The sequence below is a fragment of the Ostrinia nubilalis genome, chromosome 21, assembly GCF_963855985.1.
Source record: "Ostrinia nubilalis chromosome 21, ilOstNubi1.1, whole genome shotgun sequence".
NCBI lineage: Eukaryota > Metazoa > Arthropoda > Insecta > Lepidoptera > Crambidae > Ostrinia > Ostrinia nubilalis.
This window is the reverse complement of record NC_087108.1, coordinates 7,424,802-7,443,876: the sequence shown is the minus strand read 5'-3', so window position 1 is coordinate 7,443,876 and position 19,075 is coordinate 7,424,802. Positions and strand designations below refer to the sequence as shown.

At 33.0% G+C, this 19,075-nt stretch overlaps 4 protein-coding genes across 5 annotated transcripts; 2 read left to right on the top strand and 2 right to left on the bottom strand.

Moving 5' to 3' along the window:
- Nucleotides 1-3,858: 3,858 nt before the first annotated feature.
- LOC135082218 (myosin regulatory light chain sqh) lies at nucleotides 3,859-9,033 on the bottom strand. Of its 2 annotated transcripts, none has more exons than XM_063976982.1 (4): nucleotides 8,881-9,033; nucleotides 7,876-8,069; nucleotides 5,221-5,359; nucleotides 3,859-5,038 (listed from the first exon to the last, which is right to left on the bottom strand). In XM_063976982.1, the coding sequence occupies exons 2-4, from the start codon at nucleotides 8,063-8,065 to the stop codon at nucleotides 4,843-4,845; spliced, it is 525 nt and encodes a 174-aa protein (XP_063833052.1). In that variant the 5' UTR covers nucleotides 8,066-8,069; nucleotides 8,881-9,033; the 3' UTR covers nucleotides 3,859-4,842. The 2 variants fall into 2 exon arrangements, with proteins under 2 accessions (XP_063833052.1, XP_063833053.1); XM_063976983.1 differs by lacking the exon at nucleotides 8,881-9,033 and adding an exon at nucleotides 8,561-8,777.
- A 215-nt stretch (nucleotides 9,034-9,248) lies between these two features.
- LOC135082215 (dnaJ homolog subfamily C member 30, mitochondrial-like) lies at nucleotides 9,249-10,627 on the top strand. The gene is made up of 5 exons (XM_063976980.1): nucleotides 9,249-9,396; nucleotides 9,481-9,657; nucleotides 9,761-9,848; nucleotides 9,929-10,082; nucleotides 10,158-10,627. The coding sequence occupies exons 2-5, from the start codon at nucleotides 9,481-9,483 to the stop codon at nucleotides 10,390-10,392; spliced, it is 654 nt and encodes a 217-aa protein (XP_063833050.1). The 5' UTR covers nucleotides 9,249-9,396; the 3' UTR covers nucleotides 10,393-10,627.
- Nucleotides 10,602-12,458, bottom strand: LOC135082216 (vacuolar protein sorting-associated protein 37B). Its single transcript, XM_063976981.1, has 3 exons — nucleotides 12,242-12,458; nucleotides 11,848-12,019; nucleotides 10,602-11,762 (listed from the first exon to the last, which is right to left on the bottom strand). The coding sequence occupies exons 1-3, from the start codon at nucleotides 12,359-12,361 to the stop codon at nucleotides 11,407-11,409; spliced, it is 648 nt and encodes a 215-aa protein (XP_063833051.1). The 5' UTR covers nucleotides 12,362-12,458; the 3' UTR covers nucleotides 10,602-11,406.
- A 711-nt stretch (nucleotides 12,459-13,169) lies between these two features.
- Nucleotides 13,170-17,542, top strand: LOC135082240 (N-acetylglucosaminyl-phosphatidylinositol de-N-acetylase). The gene is made up of 4 exons (XM_063977010.1): nucleotides 13,170-13,640; nucleotides 13,730-14,020; nucleotides 14,105-14,198; nucleotides 16,816-17,542. The coding sequence occupies exons 1-4, from the start codon at nucleotides 13,325-13,327 to the stop codon at nucleotides 16,988-16,990; spliced, it is 876 nt and encodes a 291-aa protein (XP_063833080.1). The 5' UTR covers nucleotides 13,170-13,324; the 3' UTR covers nucleotides 16,991-17,542.
- The last annotated feature ends 1,533 nt before the right edge of the window (nucleotides 17,543-19,075 follow it).

The window sequence follows — 19,075 nt, the reverse complement described above, 5'->3', positions numbered from 1 at the left end:
AACTGGCGCTCACGCTTATCTTCAGGTAGACACAGTTTTAAGTTAAAAGATTGTCTACTATTTCACACTGTTCTTCGTTTTGGAACAGTTCTTTGATTATAGGTAGTCGCTAATTTCGTTTTGTTAGACTCTTTCAGTTAAGCACACTAGAAGTCGATGGTTGTACATCTACTTCCGCAGTCTCATCAACTGGAGCATCTTCCTCGGTGCTAACGTTGTCTATGCGTTGTGTTAACTCGGTAAAAAACATTGTTTAAATCTATATTTTTACATTTCGGCCAGACAATTTCAGACTAAAATGACGAACGTATTGGCATTGAATTGTCTTCCGAAGATTTGAGTAGGTATTATCAAATCATTAAGTCGTAATTTTACAAGCAATATATCAAAGAGATGGTCTGCTTCCAGCAGAGCCCAAAATACATTTTTGCACCAGAATTCGCATTACGCAACGCAAACGTTAATACCGAGGAAGACGCTCCAGTTGATGAGACTGCGGAAGTAGATGTGCAACCATCGACTTCTAGTATAAAAAAAAAACTTTTGAAGATTTATGCAAAATTCTTCTTCTGCAGAAGAAGAGGCGCTCTCTAACACTTTTAGATCATTCTGAGGAGGAATTAGTTTACGCTTTATGTGCTAAACTGAAAGAGTCTAACAAAACGAAATTTAGCGACTACCTATAATCAAAGAACTGTTCCAAAACGAAGAACAGTGTGAAATAGTAGACAATCTTTTAACTTAAAACTGTGTCTACCTGAAGATAAACGTTAGCGCTAGTTACATCATGTAATTTGTCAAAATTGCAATATCGCAATTTGAGATTCATTCTCGCTTCAGAGAGATTTATGGGCTTCCATCCTATCAAAAGCTTCTGGAAATAAAAAAAACTTGTTATCCTTCAGAGAGAGATGATATTTGTGTGAGTTATCAATGATGGATATATTGTAAATTGGGCAACCTCTCGTATAAGGTACTTTTTGACGGCCAGCGGACCTATACATACAACGTTGTATTAAGTATTTCCCTTAAATTTTTATTTTATTTTATTAAAAGCTGATGCATACGAGCGCGCGCGAGTGCGAGTCGTTTTTATGTGTCATCAAATATATATATACACCATATTGTAATTCTGGCAATTTTTCGTGGAAATATTTAATATAAAAAAATCGATTTTTCAACCCTCGATAACTCAAAAGTACGCAGAGATAAGTGACAAGTATCTTCGCATGAAATACTCAGAATCACTTGTTTTATAACATGTGTGAGCGGCATCTTGACATCGTTTAAGAATTTCGAAAAATTGACAGAAACGTAATTTCTTCCATACAAAAAATATGTATATATTTTTTTTTACTACGAAATATACGTCGTAGGATTGTAATATTTTTTTGCCTTATTAGTTATCATAGCAGTAACCATAAAAAAAATTTTCGTGCTTCTAGCATCAATGTCCATGTTTTATTAATTCGGGACCACTGTGCGCCGGTGAAAACGAATCGCACTTAAGTAGCGAATGTCATATTGTCTAAAAATCTTCATCCTCATTTTCTCTACATCTTTAGGTCTTCGAGTGATAGACGCGTCGTCAGTCCCCACGTTGCCGACTGGCAACCCGCAGGCCGCCATCATGCTAGTCGCCGAGAGGGGCGCAGCCTTCATCAAGGACCAGTGGGAATAACCAATCGCCATTCTAAGACATCGCATCATTCTTTCGGACCGAAATTTTTAAGATTTGTAAATACAATTGTTTAATAATTATAACCTCGTAAGCCCGGATGTGCCTCAGAAGGAACTGAAACTTTGTAGTCGGTAACGCCGAGACATTTTCGGAGGTGAATTGTAAGTATCGCCGGATGTGCCTTCAGAGGAACTAAAACTTTAGCGATAATGTTAAGTTCAAAAATTCGCGCCTATCGAAAAAAACGAGTGATAGTCTATGGCTCAAAGTATTCAAAATCAGGTATCCAAATTTATTAATGTAAAAAAAACAAAATGTCACTGTCAAATTATCATTTTTCTTTGACAAGGTGGTTCTTCCGAGCGGACGTGATTTACGACTAATTTTTTTTCTTCACGTAAACGTAGCTTAATTGAAGAACTAACCAGTGTAACTAAAGTTAAAATACTGCTAAACAAGCAAAAAAAATATTTTTACCAATTCGAAGAAGTTTTGTATGATTTTTTTTCGTTTGAAAATAATAGTTCTTTGCAAGGAACATTCGGTCTTAAGGGTGAAAGTTTTTTTTTTGTATATTTTTTCTATTTAGATAAATTGAGAATTGGACTTTTAAAATTATGATATGATTGAGAAAATTTACTATGAGAACGTTCTGATTTTTAGTTTAATAAATACTATAATTAACATGAATATTGACTTTACTTCTTATACATTCTAACCTATCATTATTGTATGTTATAAAACCGATAGTACTTTTAAAAGTACTAATTATGGAACATTAAATAAAATTAAAATACTTGTGCCTTTTCAGTTACATTTATTAATATCATTATTGTATCTTTATGTAGTATTAATTTATTAAGGAGGTTACATTTATGTTTTACTTTAAAGTATAATATACAATTTATTTACTTTTTCTTTTTAAAGTCTGTAATACCGAATGTTCTTTTAAGAGAAAACATTTTTTTATTATTTTTTACCTAAAATAATCTCTATGCACTATCATATAGGGTCCCTGAAAATATGGGTGCAAAAGAAAATCTCTAACATAGAAATTTTTTTACTCGAAGTGCTCGGCGTTTACGACTTCAAATTATTCGTTCTTCTGAAAGCACATTCGGCGATACTTAGAAGTTGACAAAATTTACTCTTCGGTCTTACGAGGTTAAGTTACCAACAATTAATTTGCTTTTTTTCTTAAACATACCCTAGATGTAATACATTTCTTTAGCTTGCGTGAACATTCGAACTTCAAAATAAATTAACTATACAGGGTGGAAACGTTAAGTGATCTCACTCGATTATTTCTGAACTATACAAGATATCGAAAAACTGATTACTAATTCTGAAAGTGCTTCACAAGCTCTTTCAAACGGTACCAATAATAGGTTACAGAATAAACTGGATCTATCCGAAAATTGAATGTTTCCAGCTGTCATACATTTAGTAAAACCACATAATATTAAAAACTATACAAGATATTCAAAAACTGGTTATTGATCCTGAAAGTGCTTCACGAGCTCTATCCAACAATACCAATAATAGGTTACAAAATAAACTGGATCCATTCGAGATTTCAATGTTTCCAGCTTCCATACATTTAGTACAGCCACAGTCATGGCACTCATGCCTTGTTAATAGCAAGTAAAGCCTAAAACCAATGTTTTCCAAGAATAATTTTAAATAAGAATGCAGTTTACGAGTTCATTTTAAGTGTTTATTATTTAATAAAAAAAAATTAACACTTCTATTATTGTTTGACTGGCATACATTTAGTATGGAGGCTGAAAACATTAAATTTTCGGATAGATCCAGTTAATTCTGTAACCTAATATTGGTACCGTTGGATAGAGCTTGTGAAGTACTTTCAGGATTAGTAATCAGTTTTTCGATATCTTGTATAGTTTAGAAATAATCGAATGAGATCACTTATCGTTTCCACCCTGTATAGACCGAATTGACGTGTCCAACATTAACGTTTCCTTATGTGACGATGTAATTAAGATAGGCGATTGACGTAGCTATAATTAACATGCTATTAAAACATGCCAAAACTAATTAGGTGCACGGTAGTCTCCCGCTAAGTCATTTCGTACGCACATTTACGGATCTTCTTTCTTATTCACCTAAACAAATAAAAGAAGTGAATGATTTAAAAACTATTATAAAATAAAACATTATTTGAGATAAAATTTTATAATAAATACATACATGATTACATGGCTACATGATACACACACTAGGCACATACAAATTTAATGTAAACTCTATTGTCATCTGCAGTTCGTTTAAAATTGGAGAAAAATTATTTAACACCTATATTAAATGAACCATAGACAACACATAATATAATATTTAACAAAACATTGCGGTTTTAAACTTAAAATACTTCATTTTAAAACAAAAGACATTTTTACTGATTCAAGGAATGATCATAATACTCTTGCCAATCACATAATTTCTTGTAATAACTAATGGAGAAACGCAAGAAATCAATATGGCAAATTGATACTTACAGTAAAATGGAATCATAATTTAACAAATGCATGAGTAAATACATAAGAAATGCCACATTAAAAACAAGTTTTAAATTAGCACCTCTGAGATTATTCCGAAAATCTGTATCAAATCAACTTGCTTCCTTAACTTATTTTTTTTCTTATACCAATTTTATTCTTTAATTAGGTTGTCAAATACATAATGTTAAAATATATTAGCTCAGACCAGCAGGTTGCATGCCACGCCACGTTACAATCACACAAATTTTATTCTAATTATTATTATTATGTAGTCCATTCCTTGATGTTGACAAATTCACATTTATTGCAAATCGCATCACACTTATTTCATGTTTTGTATTTTAGCTTTTTCAAATCATACACCTGACATTCCAGGAACAACATACCAAAACAGCTGTGCTGCTGGTATCATGCAACCTGCTGAGCCAGATTATTGTATAATGCATTCACCAATTGCTTGATAATCACTTCTAAACTGGTGATCAACCATCGTTAACATGGATGAAATACATAATATCAAAATCTATGAAAACATGCTGGTGATTTAAGTAGCAGCGCTCAGTCCATGGTTGGGTCTCCTCAAGTTACGTAAAAGTAAAACGGTTACCAAGCAACTGGTGGCATTTGATGTGTCATGATGCTTTACTGCTCATCCTTATCCTTAGCTCCGTGCTTAAGTATGCGTGTGAACTCCACATAGTCGAAGAGTCCGTCGCGAATGGGAGCCTCGCGGAGCATCTCGTCGACGTCATCGTCGGTGAACCGGTCACCCATCGTGGTCAACAACTCACGGAGTCGCTCCTCGTTGATGACACCCATGTTTTCTTCATCGAAACAACTGCAAGTAGAATGTTGTATAAATAATTCGCCGACTTAACGATTGAATTTAGACCTCATTACAGAGGAATTAATTATGTTGTTTTTGTCCTTATGACTGTATATTAGATTGCTGTTTGGACATGAATAGTCAATGTTAAATGGAATTCTAAAATAAAAGTGGTAAGATAAAATAAAACTTACCCAAAAGCATTCTTGATAACATCTTCAGGGTCAGTTCCCTGGAGTCGTTCACCGAACAAGGTGAGGAACATAGTGAAGTTGATTGGGCCAGGGGCTTCGTTCATCATACCCTCCAAGTAATCCTCAGTTGGGTTCTTACCTATAATAAGAAATGCAATTTTTATAAAGATAGGAATTGGAAAAATTGGGACTGGTAATTTAAATTTCCTAATTAGTATTTTGTAGTTTAACCCTCGCTGTACGAGGTGGGGTGTGACACGCCCCAGTCCTTTAAAAATAGCCACAATTTTAAAAATTTGCAAGTGCTGAATTTGAAATTCTCTGTAGCTGAAATTATGACACTGCTGCTTCGATCAGCGTTGCAAAATCAGTCCAGCGGTGACTACCAACTGAGTTACATGCCTTTAAAGTGCGTGTGGGTGTCACACACCCCACCTGATACGGGACGTTGTTAAAAAGTTTAAAAAAAATTCTGACAGTTTTGGTGTAATTTATACAGTGTGAGTCACGTTAAAGTGTACATATGAAAATAGATGAAACTAGACCTATTTTAATCGACAAAAAAGAGGTCAAAAATTTTTAGATTTTTTTTTAATTTTTTATAGAATTTTTTTTCTTCCGATTACTTATTGTAAAGAAAACGTAATAACTTTTAAACTAAGCGGTATATCCTGATAAAATAAAAACAGTAATAATGCTAAATAACAGGCGATACTAAAAAAATACATAAAATACACAAAAAATGCCAACAAATAATAAAAAATGATACTTTTTGAAAAAAAACTGCTTAAAAATTCGTGTTTTTTTTGGTTATTTGATAAATTTCTCCAAAAAATGCCCCTATAACAGGTGGTTTTTATTACTTTGTATTATTCTCTATCGTATTACCTTCGTAAAACCAAAAATCGCATGTCTCTATCCCTATCACAACGTTTGCAATGATCGTTTGAACTAAGCCTCTCCGGGCGCGCCATTCAACGCTTCGTTAAGAACGAAACTGAAAATGGCTCTAGATTTGTAATTTTGATAAAGACAAGTTAGATTTCAAATAAAAACAAAAGATTTCGAAGTAAAATAAGCATTTTAGTTAAAATTAAAATTGTCTCTACCTGCAGCGGAAAATAATGTTGTGGCCGGCCTTTGTTCAAACGATCACAGCAAATGTTGTGATAGGGATAGAGACATGCGATTTTTGGTTTTACAAAGATAATACGATAGAGAATAATACAAAGTAATAAAAACTACCTGTTATAGGGGCATTATTTGGAGAAATTTATCAAATAACCAAAAAAACACGAATTTTTAAGCAGATTTTTTTCAAAAAGTATCATTTTTTATTATTTGTTGGCATTTTTTGTGTATTTTATGTATTTTTTTAGTATCGCCTGTTATTTAGCATTATTACTGATTTTATTTTATCAGGATATACCGCTTAGTTTAAAAGTTATTATGTTTTCTTTACAATAAGTAATTGGAAGAAAAAAAATTATATAAAAAAATAAAAAAAAATCTCAAAAAATTTTTGACCTCTTTTTTGTCGATAAAAATAGGTCTAGTTTCATCTATTTTCATATGTACACTTTAACGTGACTCACACTGTATATTTTTAGCTTTGTCAATTGAATAAAATTCAATACAAATAATATTTTTCGTGATTTTTACGGTATCTGAAATTTTCAAGCACTTTTAGTCAAATGAGATGACTTTTAGTGCGAATCTGGAAGTTTAGTACTGAGATCCGAAGATGTATGTGAACATACACTTATGGGCTACAATTTATACTTGGTGATACAATTTATGGGCTACTGAAATGGAATAACATATTTTATAAATAAATAAAATTGTTACGCTCCCATTTTATGCATTGAGCATACTCATTTTATTTCATCAGAATTGTGGTAAATTGAAAACCGATGATCAAAACAAATTTATACCCTTCCAGTTTTTAATTTACTTTTAAATTATAAGTAAATACTTGTACTTTGTTAAATAAAAACGGTTGTCATAATTAAAGGCACTAATTAAAAATTATACATAGGAAACTGATTCCTAAATTACAAGAACAACGGAAATTGTGTCTTTTTGTTTTTTTATGATAAAAATGTTATAATACATATTTTCAGCTCAGAGCATTTCTTAAACCTAATTAGCATACGTAAATAATCAATATTAAATATTAAATTCCACCTAAAAAAATGTTGAATGAAAATTTTATCACTTTGTATATTGGGGTGTGTCATACCCCACCTGGTACGGGACGTAACTTTTAGTCACCTCGTACACGGAGGGTTAATTTAATCTAGATGTTTATAAAAGCGAAAGGTCACTGACTGATTGACTGACTGACCCACTCACTCATCATGAAACTACAAGTGCTAGGAGTCTTAAGTTTTGCGTGGGGTTTCCTTTTAGAATGTAGATGCTCAATGAGACGGGATTATGCAAAATTAGGGTTTAATTTTGCATAATCCCGTCTCATTGAGATGTTAAAACGTCCACGCGGAGAAAGTCGCGGGCGGCCGCTAGTTCTTAATAAAAGTTAAAGCATAATGTTTATAGAAGTGTGTGTTGAACACAAACTATGAACTTATGAAGTTATAATAAGCGTTAATTTACAATAAAAATGTATCGGATTGGCTGCAGCTGTCAACTCACCAAGGGATGCCAGCATATCATGCAGGTCATCTTTATCAACGAAACCGTCTCGGTTCTGGTCAATCATGTTGAAGGCCTCCTTAAACTCTGCTATCTGGGCCTGGTCGAACATAGCAAACACATTGGAGGTGGCACGCTGGGCGCGCTTCTTGTTAGTGCCACGGCGACCAGCTGTTTTACGGGAGGACATGATTCTGGAAAATAACAATTTTTATATAAGAGTTTGTTGTTTGGAATAGTACAAGATTTCTAAATATTTACTAAGCAGATGAATTATTATAACTAGAAGTCCTAAGTAGTAAGTGATTGTCTTAATTAGAGGCTGCCACAGCCAGAGTTTTTAGCACAGGTGGAGACTTTTGTTGTAGGTATAAGGTTTATTTAGATCTAATGCATTGTTTTTGAATTGTTCACATCCTGTGATTAGTCATTTGTGTGTACTAATTATAGAGATGAGATACATTAAAATAAGTTTGAGTAACTGCAGCATAGGACTAAAATAGTGACATGCAGTTGCATGAAGCACTGTATTTAGGTCTACACTTGTGTTATGACTTTAATTAACTCATTAAAACACTACACAAAATAAGAAAAGATAAGTTAAAACAATGATCCTGTACAGAAAATTAGCACAAACCACAGCTTAAATGGAGTGACTTTGTGTTTGATTTTATACTAAGAATACCTTACTAACGATGAATGATGTTCACGCACGACAATATTCCAAAGAATACTACTGGTACACGATCAAGATTATAAATAAATTTGATGAGCCTTCCCCGACAACGAACTTTTCATCACATACGCTCACTAATGGCCATGAGTCATGCCTGAGCAACAGAAATTTACGCTTTTAGGCGTTAGTTATCTAGGGCAGGGCGCACGGTGTCACAACACAAGCAGACTTCCTTAAAAGGCTGTCTTTTTCTACTGTACAGTAACACACTCCACACATGTCCCCTAAATCCGATAAAAGACTTTACCAAGACAGCAAAATACACTTACACGTTATTGGTATTGCAAGACGGTGAAAAATAAGTAAATGCGACAGTTTCCAACCGAATTCGTTGTTAAATTTTATACGAGAATGACCAAGAATGACTCACAAAGCAAAATACTTTTACGACGTTCACCACAGATTACATAAATTAGCGTTCACCACACACACACGCAAAAAGTGACAAAAGTAACCAAAACCACAGACAAACAACAAATGACATTACTTTTTTTACGAAATGCGTACCCGAGCGAGTGTGTCATACTGCCCGGAAATCGTGCTAGATTTGCGTGAAGGCGGGCTCAATCCTATATTATCAGATCTCTGGTTAATCGAATGGAACGTCACTTACGTCATAAATTTTTGACTGCAATTTGACAGCTGTGTTTGACAATATTGACTTTTGCCTTGAAAAACCTCTAATTTTAAAATGACGAAAATAGTGGTATTTTCCGTCGTCAAAATCAAAATTTAACATTATTAGATGTAATCCTTGTCCAGTAATTTTAATTGCTATACTAAAGGTATTTTAAATCATGTAATTTTCTAATTAATGATGTTGTTTGGTGTTGACATGTAAAACAATATTTTGTTTCTTTTACAATCAGATGTTATGCTCAGGAAGGACAAGGCTGGCGTTAAACGTAGTTCGATCCCTGAGCATAATTCCCAGAGCCTACGCCAGCCATTATGACGTCCTCGGTGTTACCCCGAAGGCTACGCAAGGAGACATCAAAACTGCCTACTACGAACTTTCCAAAATATATCATCCGGATAGATCTTGTGTGAGTTCCGTGTGTCAACTCTTACCTAATAGTCACTACATACTGTGCAATGCCTTTATTATTATTTGTTTCATCAAATTGTTTATTTTCAATTTATTTACAGGATGAAGCATCTGCCAAAAAATTTCGAGCAATCACAGAGGCATATGAAGTGTTAGGAAATTTAAAACTTAAGAAAATGTATGATAAAGGTTAAATTTTTTTATTATTAAAACAAAATATCTAAAACTATTTTTTAGAAAGCTCACCCCAACCATTTTTAATATTTCAGGTTTACTTGTTGGCAAAGAAAATACCAGTAGGATGGATTATCAGCCTGAACCAGAGCCTACAGACCCAACTCTAAAATTCTACAAATCCCATGCAAAACGACATGTTATGCCCACCATGGATGGAAAAACCCCCATTTATAATTTTGATGCTTGGTAATAAAAAAAATTCTGTCTCTCAGTAACATATTTGGTAACACATTTAATTCCTTCCTATATTCATCTTTACAGGGCTCAACAGCACTATGGGAATATGTTCAAAAGAGCACAATATGAAAGAGAACAAGTGAGAAAAATAAAAATAAAGAAACAAGATATCTCACAGTCCTATAGACAAGAAGCTGTTATGTATTGTATATTTGCCATTGGTGGTTTATTCCTTCTACTTGTAGTAAATGGCACCACAGATTATGATGAGGACAAACTACAGAGAAATAAAAGAACTAATTCAGATAAAACTAATTAACTCCAGAAGTTAAAATAGCACAAATTGGATGAAATGACTTATCAAAATGAAAAATACTGCTTCACTCAATCATTGCTTAGAAATCAATTGTTTTTTAGTGATTCATTTAGTAAATTATTATTTTTGTATTATGTATATTGTACATAATATTTTAAATACCTCCATATTAGTTGTAGATAAATTGTGATAATAAATTAAAGGAGAATACATAATTATTAAATCACTTTATTGTATGCATTTGCTTTTCTTTTACAATCATTCTAAGTAAAAGTAAATAATAAAGAATATTCCTATAGTTTATAAAGAATATAAAAACATTGACATAACTTTGAATAACTCAATGTTAAAACTACCTACTTCTTGTATTAATGAATAAATCATTAATTTAATAAAACAGATATTTACACAATTCATAAAGATTGATCAGAATTAAAAGACATCCTTTAATAACTCGTCATTTTTACCATATTATGGTTGGTGCATTACTATAATTTGGCTATGAATTTCTACAATACAATAGATATCTTTTCATTTAAGAATTCCTATTTATATAATCACATTCTTTCTAATTCAAGCACCAACATCAAGCGGACTGTTTAAAAATGTACAATATTTAAAACAAAGCATTTAAATTTGGATAAAGTTACAAATTGACATAGTCTAATAACAATAATATCATAAAAATAATAATCTATCTGTCTTTATGATAAAGATTACTTATTTTGTTATCTGATGGTACAAACTAAAACCAGTTCATTTTGTTACAGACTAAGAGCTAGTGAATGCCAGACCTACGTCATTTTATAAAAGCTGAAAGTTTGTCAGCGTATGCTCCCAATATAGGATATAATGTTGGTGAATTATGAAGTGCGGGTTCACTAGCTCTTAGTCTATTATGTTTATTTTATACTAACAACAAAGCCTATATCACTTTACAATCTGATACCATTATAGTCTCACTTGACTTAAATATTAGACTTAAGAACATTTTATATCAAGAACACATTAAAAACCTCAGAAATGATTCCCATACATGCCAGGCATTGGCATGTTTAGAGGGCCCATTGGATATGGCACACTTTGACCTGACGGGGGGCCATAGCTAGGGTATGGCAAGTATGGCTTCGAGTATCCATTGCCATATGAACTTGGATTTGGAGTTCTCATGAGTTCACTCATCTTTTCAGCTTTGAACTTCCTCAGATGCATTTTCTTGCGGATAGGTTCGAAGTCTTCAAGAAATTTATCAACATCAATTTTTCCAGATAGGAAATCCTGAGCTATATTCTCAGATTCTTCTTCAATTTCTGCTGCAGATGTTTGTAGTAGGGCCAACGTTGTATCAGCTGATATACCTGCAGACTTTGTTTCTGTAAATCAAAGAGTTATTTGGTAAATATAGCAGTAGGATTTTATGATTTACATCTGGCAAGATAAGGCACATTCAGAACTTACTGTACTCCTCTAAAAGTTCCTGTATTCGTACACAATACTGCTCTCCTTCCTCAGACTTCTCAAGAACTCGTTGTTTCAATTCTTCCAGCTCAGGTTCTTTGGTCAAGTTGAACTCAGCAAGAGATCTGTTACTTGCTATTATCATTTCTTTCTCTACATCCCATTCCTTTACCTAAAAAAGATAATTTATTCCGTAGTAAAATTTAACTATTGATTGAGCAAAACTGGGTAAACCTTGTTTGGGTAATTTGAGTTGTGTTAATGAGTCATCAACCTCCGAAATAATATCAGAAATTTTATTCCAAACGTAATTAGGAGTAACTTAACATGTTAATTATATGCTTTGCAAGGATTTTACAATGAAGTTTATTACTAATAAATTGAAATAAAGTACCTGTTTCACATCCTTCAGGACTGAATCAAATTTGGTGTCATCATTTAACATTTCTTTAAGTTCATCTGAATTTAAGTGAGCTAATAATCCCATAGTGGCTGATAAGTCCGGTTGAATCATTTTTGTATCTATTTTCTTCACCAAAACCAAAATATTCAATAAATTCACAACACAACAATCACAAAAGAACTCCAAAAACCACAGATCTGTGCCAAAAACTGATGAATGAATGAACGAATGAACTGGAATGAAATAATGAAGGAGTGAGTGAGATAGACAACAAATACGACGTGTAGCATAGACAATACATTTAATTATCGTATCGTACGTACTGCCCCCCTAGACAAAACGCACTTTTTGATCAAATCGAATCCGTCAAAACTCCATACAAAAAAGGGGGTTTTCGACCACTTTTCGACTGGTTTGCGATTATAATTGCACTTTGTCTAGACCCACTGTTCGTACCAATGTACAGTGCGGCCCAATTTTTTATCTCAGGTAGAAGAACATTGTGAATCGGAGCGCGCGGCTTGCGGTAAGGTGTTTTAGTTATCAATTCACGTCTAGCCAAAATAATATGGCTATACACTTCATGTAAAATCGGTAAAGCAGCGCCATCTACAATTTTTTTTTATCTCTATCTAGACTCTAACCAACTCAATTAAGATTTATATAGTTCCAAAATACTGGATTGTCCTGTCGATGACATTGACAGTGGGGCGCCACCGTCAATACCGGATCGCTGGTTCAGATTTTTGCCATGTTGGAAACCATATAGTTGAACGATGGTAGGTGGATGGTGTCATTGAGTTTGGTGGGACAGTTCAGCGTGGGTCATCTATATGATCTTTGGAGTAAATTATTCTTGAACCATAGACTATAGAGTACCATCCATGTCATTCTGTCCGTCTGTCTGTCATTCATTATAACGTCAAAAATGGTACCAAATATACCAGATCGTGTTTCTATTTTATTAAATTAAAATGCTGTAAATAATATAAGATATACAAAAAGTGTCGTAACAAATGAAGAAACTTATTCAGCTATAGTATCAAATAATAGTTTCTTACTTTCTAGTCAGAAATGGTATTTAATAGTTCATTTTACGATTTTGAATTTTTCTACAGCATTTATATTAAATTTGTGGCTGAGACTTGGTTGTATTTTCGAAATTTTGCGTTATACATAAGCTTATGGGTGGTGGGGTACTTGATAGTGTGTTGTGTGGTGTACCGGCGGTATGCGAGGCGCCTGCCGACGAGAGCGCGTGGCGCCCTACGAGCGAAGAGAGTGCTCATAGTAATAGCGCACCCTGACGATGAATGCATGTTTTTTGGGCCCACTATATTCAGATTATGTGAACAGGGTGTTGATGTCTACCTGCTTTGTTTATCTCATGGTAAATTTAACATTTTTCTCTTTGTAACACAACTAATAGACCCTTCTGACCATATTCTTAAATTACTAATTATTTTTTGTCATTTCTAGGCAATTATGATGGTAAAGGCAATATACGTCGGAAAGAACTGTGGAGTGCATGTCTTGAGCTGGGTGTGCCGGAACAAAATATTGATCTGATCAATGACACAAGACTTCCAGACAATCCTAAGGCACAGTGGCCTGCGCCAGTTATAGCTAAATTGATTCAGCACAAATTGGAAGCACTAGATATAGACACCCTCCTTACGTTTGACCGTGGCGGAGTGTCTTCACATCCAAACCATTCAGCCATTTTCTATGCTGTTGCGTATATGTTTGTTGAAAAAATTATGCCTAAGAGTAAGTATATAAAAAGCCATGATCTGTGTATCATGTGTAAAACGTAATAATAATTTCTAAACTTCTCTTTTTCTTCCTTTTCAGGGTGCATTGTATACACATTAGATTCTGTAAATATAATGAGAAAGTATTTTGGGTTTCTAGACCTCCCGCTTAGCTTTGTACTGTCTTCCAAAAGGTAAGAACTAAGATATCGACACCTTCAGGTTCAATTGTCGTATAAACCATTTTGGCCAAATCGAGTTATATATACCATTTTAATCAGAATTTTTTTCTCTATCGAGCTGTATATTCGAAATATTGAAATTCGCTAAAAAAATGTTTATACGCCCCAAAAAACTATAGCGTAAAAGATAAATAAATACCTTATAAACAGTGTAAAAACCGAACGCCTGTTTTTGGTATTTTTGCTAAGATGTATCAACCATACATTTTTTTAAGCCAGGACGTAAAACTCTCTCGTAATTGAAAATGGTTTTTACGCCTAAAGACATGGCGTTTTATGTCCAGATTCAACGTCGTAAGTCCACGTATTCAATATGGTAATTATCTGTTTCATATTCATATTCATTTATTTATTGCATCACATAATATGTATGTATGTACAGTAAGTAAGTTTTTCTTATTTATAAAGTTAAAGAAAGTTGATTGTTTCTACTTTTAAAGATAATAACTAGATATATAAGGTTGCTTTCCAGGTCCAGTACATCCGTGAATAGTAATGATGACCGGGTCATGAAATCGAAACTCTATTTAGTCCGTCAGACAGAGAATTAGAAAATTTAGACTCATACTTTAATTTTTCCCATAATCGAAGAATTACTGTATTATATTGAGTTGAAATGTCGCGTGACGTCATTTTTGAGTAAAAATTCTACTCAAGCGTGTCGTATCGCGCCATTTCAACTCGATGTAGCACTGATATTATTAAATTATGAAAGAAAATAAAAAATATGAGTCTCATGTTTTCTAATTATCTGTTTGACGGACAAATAATTGAAATTTTGTCATCTAGCCTATTGATCTCGACTAAATGTGATGAATTCAAGACTTTTAAACAAAGAAAACAAGCCGTAGTGTGCTCATTTTATACCCTTTTGAGATGCTCTGTAATAGTTTATTACTTTACAAGTACTCCAACTTTTAATTGTTGCCAGTAGTGGTTACTTTTAGCTGTAATTTAAATTTGGGTTTCTTGTAAAGATATAATAATAATAAATAAATAAATATCCTTGGACATTTTACACTGCGCTTATAGTCCCAAACTAAGCAAAGCTTGTACTATGGGTACTAGACAACGGATATAAACATACTTAAATACTTTTTTTTTTTTAAATACATACATATTATACATAGAAAACACCCAGTCCAATACAAACAAATATGTTCATGCACACAATTAATGTTTGTACTGTGCGGGAATCGAACCCGCTACCTCCGGAATAGTTGTCCGTTTCGAACCACTACACCAAACTGCCGATATAAATTCCTTAGAGAAATTCTCAAAAAATTACAAATCCTTCTCCTGAGCATACTGGGGCTCTTCTCTTCATGCAAAATTTATCATAACCAAACGAAATCAGAATCAGAGAACCAGGAAAGCTGTCTTAATGTTTTGCTGTAATTGTATTTTTTTGTTCAAAATTTATGGTGATTAGTTTTGTTTAGAATTATTAGAAATATTATTTGTTTTGCCATAATTTTCCTGCAAAATTGTAAAAAAAAATGTTATTTTTCGTATGCAAGCAAATTTATTATTTCTACCTCAACCAAATATAGTTTTTACACTGTTAAATATCTTTGTGCAAATTCTCTAAACAACAAAAGCCTGGAAATAGTAAACAATACATTATTTACATACATAGTTTTAATAATACATTTGAATAAATCACTTTATCAATGGGTATATAAACCAAAAAAAATACATCTAATGGTCTTTAAGCCATCAATTTCAGTCTCGTGTTTACAAAAAAATCAAATACGACGTAAAGAGTTATTTTTAGGTCAAATATAATGGGTCATATAAACCACCGAGTGCCTTTTTCAACGACGTAACTCCAAGCTAACTTTAAAACTACTGAAGATGCCCATTTTTTAAATATTTAGACTTTTTCATCGCAAAAATTGAAAAATGTTTTCTCTTGGACATTTTTTTATAACTTTTCAAATAAAAAAGTTACGAATTTTTTATAAAAAAAAAAATCGTTTTTTGGCTCTCCTGAAAAGTAGGGTTTTGGTTTATACGACAATTGAACCTGAAGGTATCGATATGATACTCTAATTAAGCTATTTTTCAGTGATTAAGGCTGAGTTGCACCACCTAACTTTGACCATAACAATAACCAGGATTTTATTAGATTTTTTTATCTTTGTTAAAGTTAAAGTAAGATGGTGCAACTCAACCTAAATGTTGAATATCAAAAGAAGTGAAACCAGATTCAAATTCAGGTCAAGGCAGTTAGTTGTAAAGGCACTTCACATACCATTTAAGGGTAATGAGTAATGCAATGAAAGAATTCAAGGCTAAATTACAACTGGTGATGGAATTTTTCAGAATTTATAGGTCCACAGTTTCATAATAATATTAATGAATTCATTTATAACCATAAACTTGAATTTTATTCTCCTGATAACATACCCTGTGCCATGCCATGTACCAATAGGTTTCATAATTTTTTGGTTCAGTTTCAAACCAAAATAATATTTTACTTTAATATTTACCTTTAGCTGTGCAATAATGTCCTCAATTTACTGCTATTGTATTGACTTTTAACACATCAACTTCACATTTACAGGTACTTCCTTCGCTGGACTGAGAGCAGGCGGGTGGTGCGCGCTATGAAACGCCACCGGTCGCAGATGGTCTGGTTCCGGTATCTTTACGTCGCGTTCTCCCGGTATATGGTGATCAACACGCTTAGACGCATCAGCCTAGCTGACATTGAGCTTGAACTCGAAGTTGATGATTGAACCTATCAGCTATATTATTATATCTTTGCCAGTATTTAGTTTCGCCTGCTCTTAGCCTGCCACCAAGCCCTGTAGCAGCCATTAAAAAATTCAAAAACCATGAAACTAAGGAGTAAATTATTTTTAGCTTGCAGCTTACATTGTTCCATGATCTTCTAAGTAAGAGTATTTTTTTTAAACTATTTCTAATAATGGAACTTATCGGTCGGGGAACGACTCGTGCTAAACATTTTATCCTGTTTTTAGGAGTCCCTTTTATTAAATATCAAATACATGAGGTTTCTAAAGTGCCATAAGTCTCCAGTGATAAATAAAAACAGCAGTGTCTTTACATTGCACTACACTGTAAACATTTTATACAGATTCTTAATAGATTTTGTACTATCACTTTGATATGTTTGTATTCAGATTTTTTATTGACAAAAACAATTCCATCTATTGGAGATAAGTATCAGTAAACCATTAGAATTTCTATGAAACCTGTGCAAATCACAAATTAGATTGTGTAGAAATTCCTATGTGATTGGTGTAAATTCGAATATGACTGGTGATTCTAATTTTTTTTTTTTTATTTATTTTTTTATTTATTATTCAAACATCTTACAAGCTAACAGAATATAGATAATGCAAAAGATAGCTTCAGGTTATTAGAGAAGTATGAGCTTACTTAGGGAGTATTCACACATTTTAAACTTGTTGACTCTGAAGCATAACAGAACTAACTTTTATCAATTTAAATTTTATTGTTATGGCAGTATACAATATCCAATTTAATCTATAAATAATGTTTCGTTTTTTTGTGTAGATAGACAACCAGTCAGTTTATAATGATGGAACCATTGGAAATGTACAAATCTAAATGTGAGGTAGACAAAAAACATAGGTATTTATTGAGTAAACACATGAAATATGTATTAGGGTGAGGTTGTTGGCTCACGATAAAGAGTATTATTATAGGTATGCTGTGCAACCTTAGCAACCTATAAGAACTACAAGAAACAGAATGTTACAAGAATTAATGAGTACATAATGTATGGATAGTTATTTATCAACATGTTTTGTTGGATATTTTTATTTATTAATTATCTAGAATTAAGAATGTGGAAGTGTTGTTCTTGTTAGAATAATTTAGAGTGTAAGTTGTACGCTAGTCTTGGTAGGAACTTGGTCCTGTATGGTTGCACGTAGCCCATCAAATTGGCGAGTTTAGAATCATAGTGGTTTAAGATTTTTAGTTGGCCGATGGTTGGACCCGATTCTAATTTGTATGAAGAATCGGCCGATACCAAATCGGTGTAATGTGCGCACTTTCATACATCTCCATACTGATCAACAGCCCGACCCAACTATCGGCCGACGAAAAATCGGTGGCCTGCGCCTAGGCTTACAGTATTTATACTCGCAGCTAAAACTGCAACAATGCAGTTATAATGTTTGCATAGTAGCTGTACAGGGCAAGTATTGCAGTAGTGCAACTGCAATTCTGCAGTTGTTTGGTGATCAGACACAGCACGGGTATTTGAGCCTTCAGTTCTCAAAAAGATGAAAATGTAAGTTGGACCACTATGACTTTACTTCGCCGTGTTGTCATATTGCTGTGATATTTTGTTTCTCTCGGATCGTGCGTGAGCGTGTGCAATGTTATTATGAACATATTGTAAATAATTTTTAACTGTTTATATTACATCCAATTAAGATGTAGCTTCCGTTATTCATTTCTAAAGTGAACAGTTCTTTTTACTGCAATAAAAGACATCCTTGATAATTATCTATCGTGTTTTTTTTATCTCTTCAGGTTTATGTGTTTGCTTTCTAACTACAAACCAAACAAAACATAACAGATTAAATTAATTTTATTTCTGTTGGCCTCAAAATATTCATAGTACATTTTACAACAAATGTTATTACAATATTATACTTACATTTCAATGCGGAAACTTTCAAAACTTTTAATTAGCTAAACATTTTTAAAATTGACAATTTTAGCAATCTATTTAACTATTATTATTATGTATAGTTGCGGAACTTCTCCATTACTCATAATGTGCTACCGACACAAAACTATCTATATAGAATACTGGATTA

Coding starts and splice junctions, on each gene's coding strand:
- LOC135082218 (XM_063976982.1), bottom strand. CDS start 8,065: ATGTCCTCCCGTAAAACAGCTGGTCGCCGTGGCACTAACAAGAAGCGC. Junction 5,360..7,875: donor TGATATGCTGGCATCCCTTG/GTGAGTTGACAG, acceptor TTCTTATTATAG/GTAAGAACCCAACTGAGGAT. Junction 5,039..5,220: donor GTTATCAAGAATGCTTTTGG/GTAAGTTTTATT, acceptor TTCTACTTGCAG/TTGTTTCGATGAAGAAAACA.
- LOC135082216 (XM_063976981.1), bottom strand. CDS start 12,361: ATGATTCAACCGGACTTATCAGCCACTATGGGATTATTAGCTCACTTA. Junction 12,020..12,241: donor TCCTGAAGGATGTGAAACAG/GTACTTTATTTC, acceptor TATCTTTTTTAG/GTAAAGGAATGGGATGTAGA. Junction 11,763..11,847: donor GGAACTTTTAGAGGAGTACA/GTAAGTTCTGAA, acceptor TTTGATTTACAG/AAACAAAGTCTGCAGGTATA.
- LOC135082240 (XM_063977010.1), top strand. CDS start 13,325: ATGGTATTTAATAGTTCATTTTACGATTTTGAATTTTTCTACAGCATT. Junction 13,641..13,729: donor CCTGCTTTGTTTATCTCATG/GTAAATTTAACA, acceptor TGTCATTTCTAG/GCAATTATGATGGTAAAGGC. Junction 14,021..14,104: donor TGAAAAAATTATGCCTAAGA/GTAAGTATATAA, acceptor CTTCCTTTTCAG/GGTGCATTGTATACACATTA.
- LOC135082215 (XM_063976980.1), top strand. CDS start 9,481: ATGTTATGCTCAGGAAGGACAAGGCTGGCGTTAAACGTAGTTCGATCC. Junction 9,658..9,760: donor ATCATCCGGATAGATCTTGT/GTGAGTTCCGTG, acceptor ATTTATTTACAG/GATGAAGCATCTGCCAAAAA. Junction 10,083..10,157: donor ATTTATAATTTTGATGCTTG/GTAATAAAAAAA, acceptor TCATCTTTACAG/GGCTCAACAGCACTATGGGA.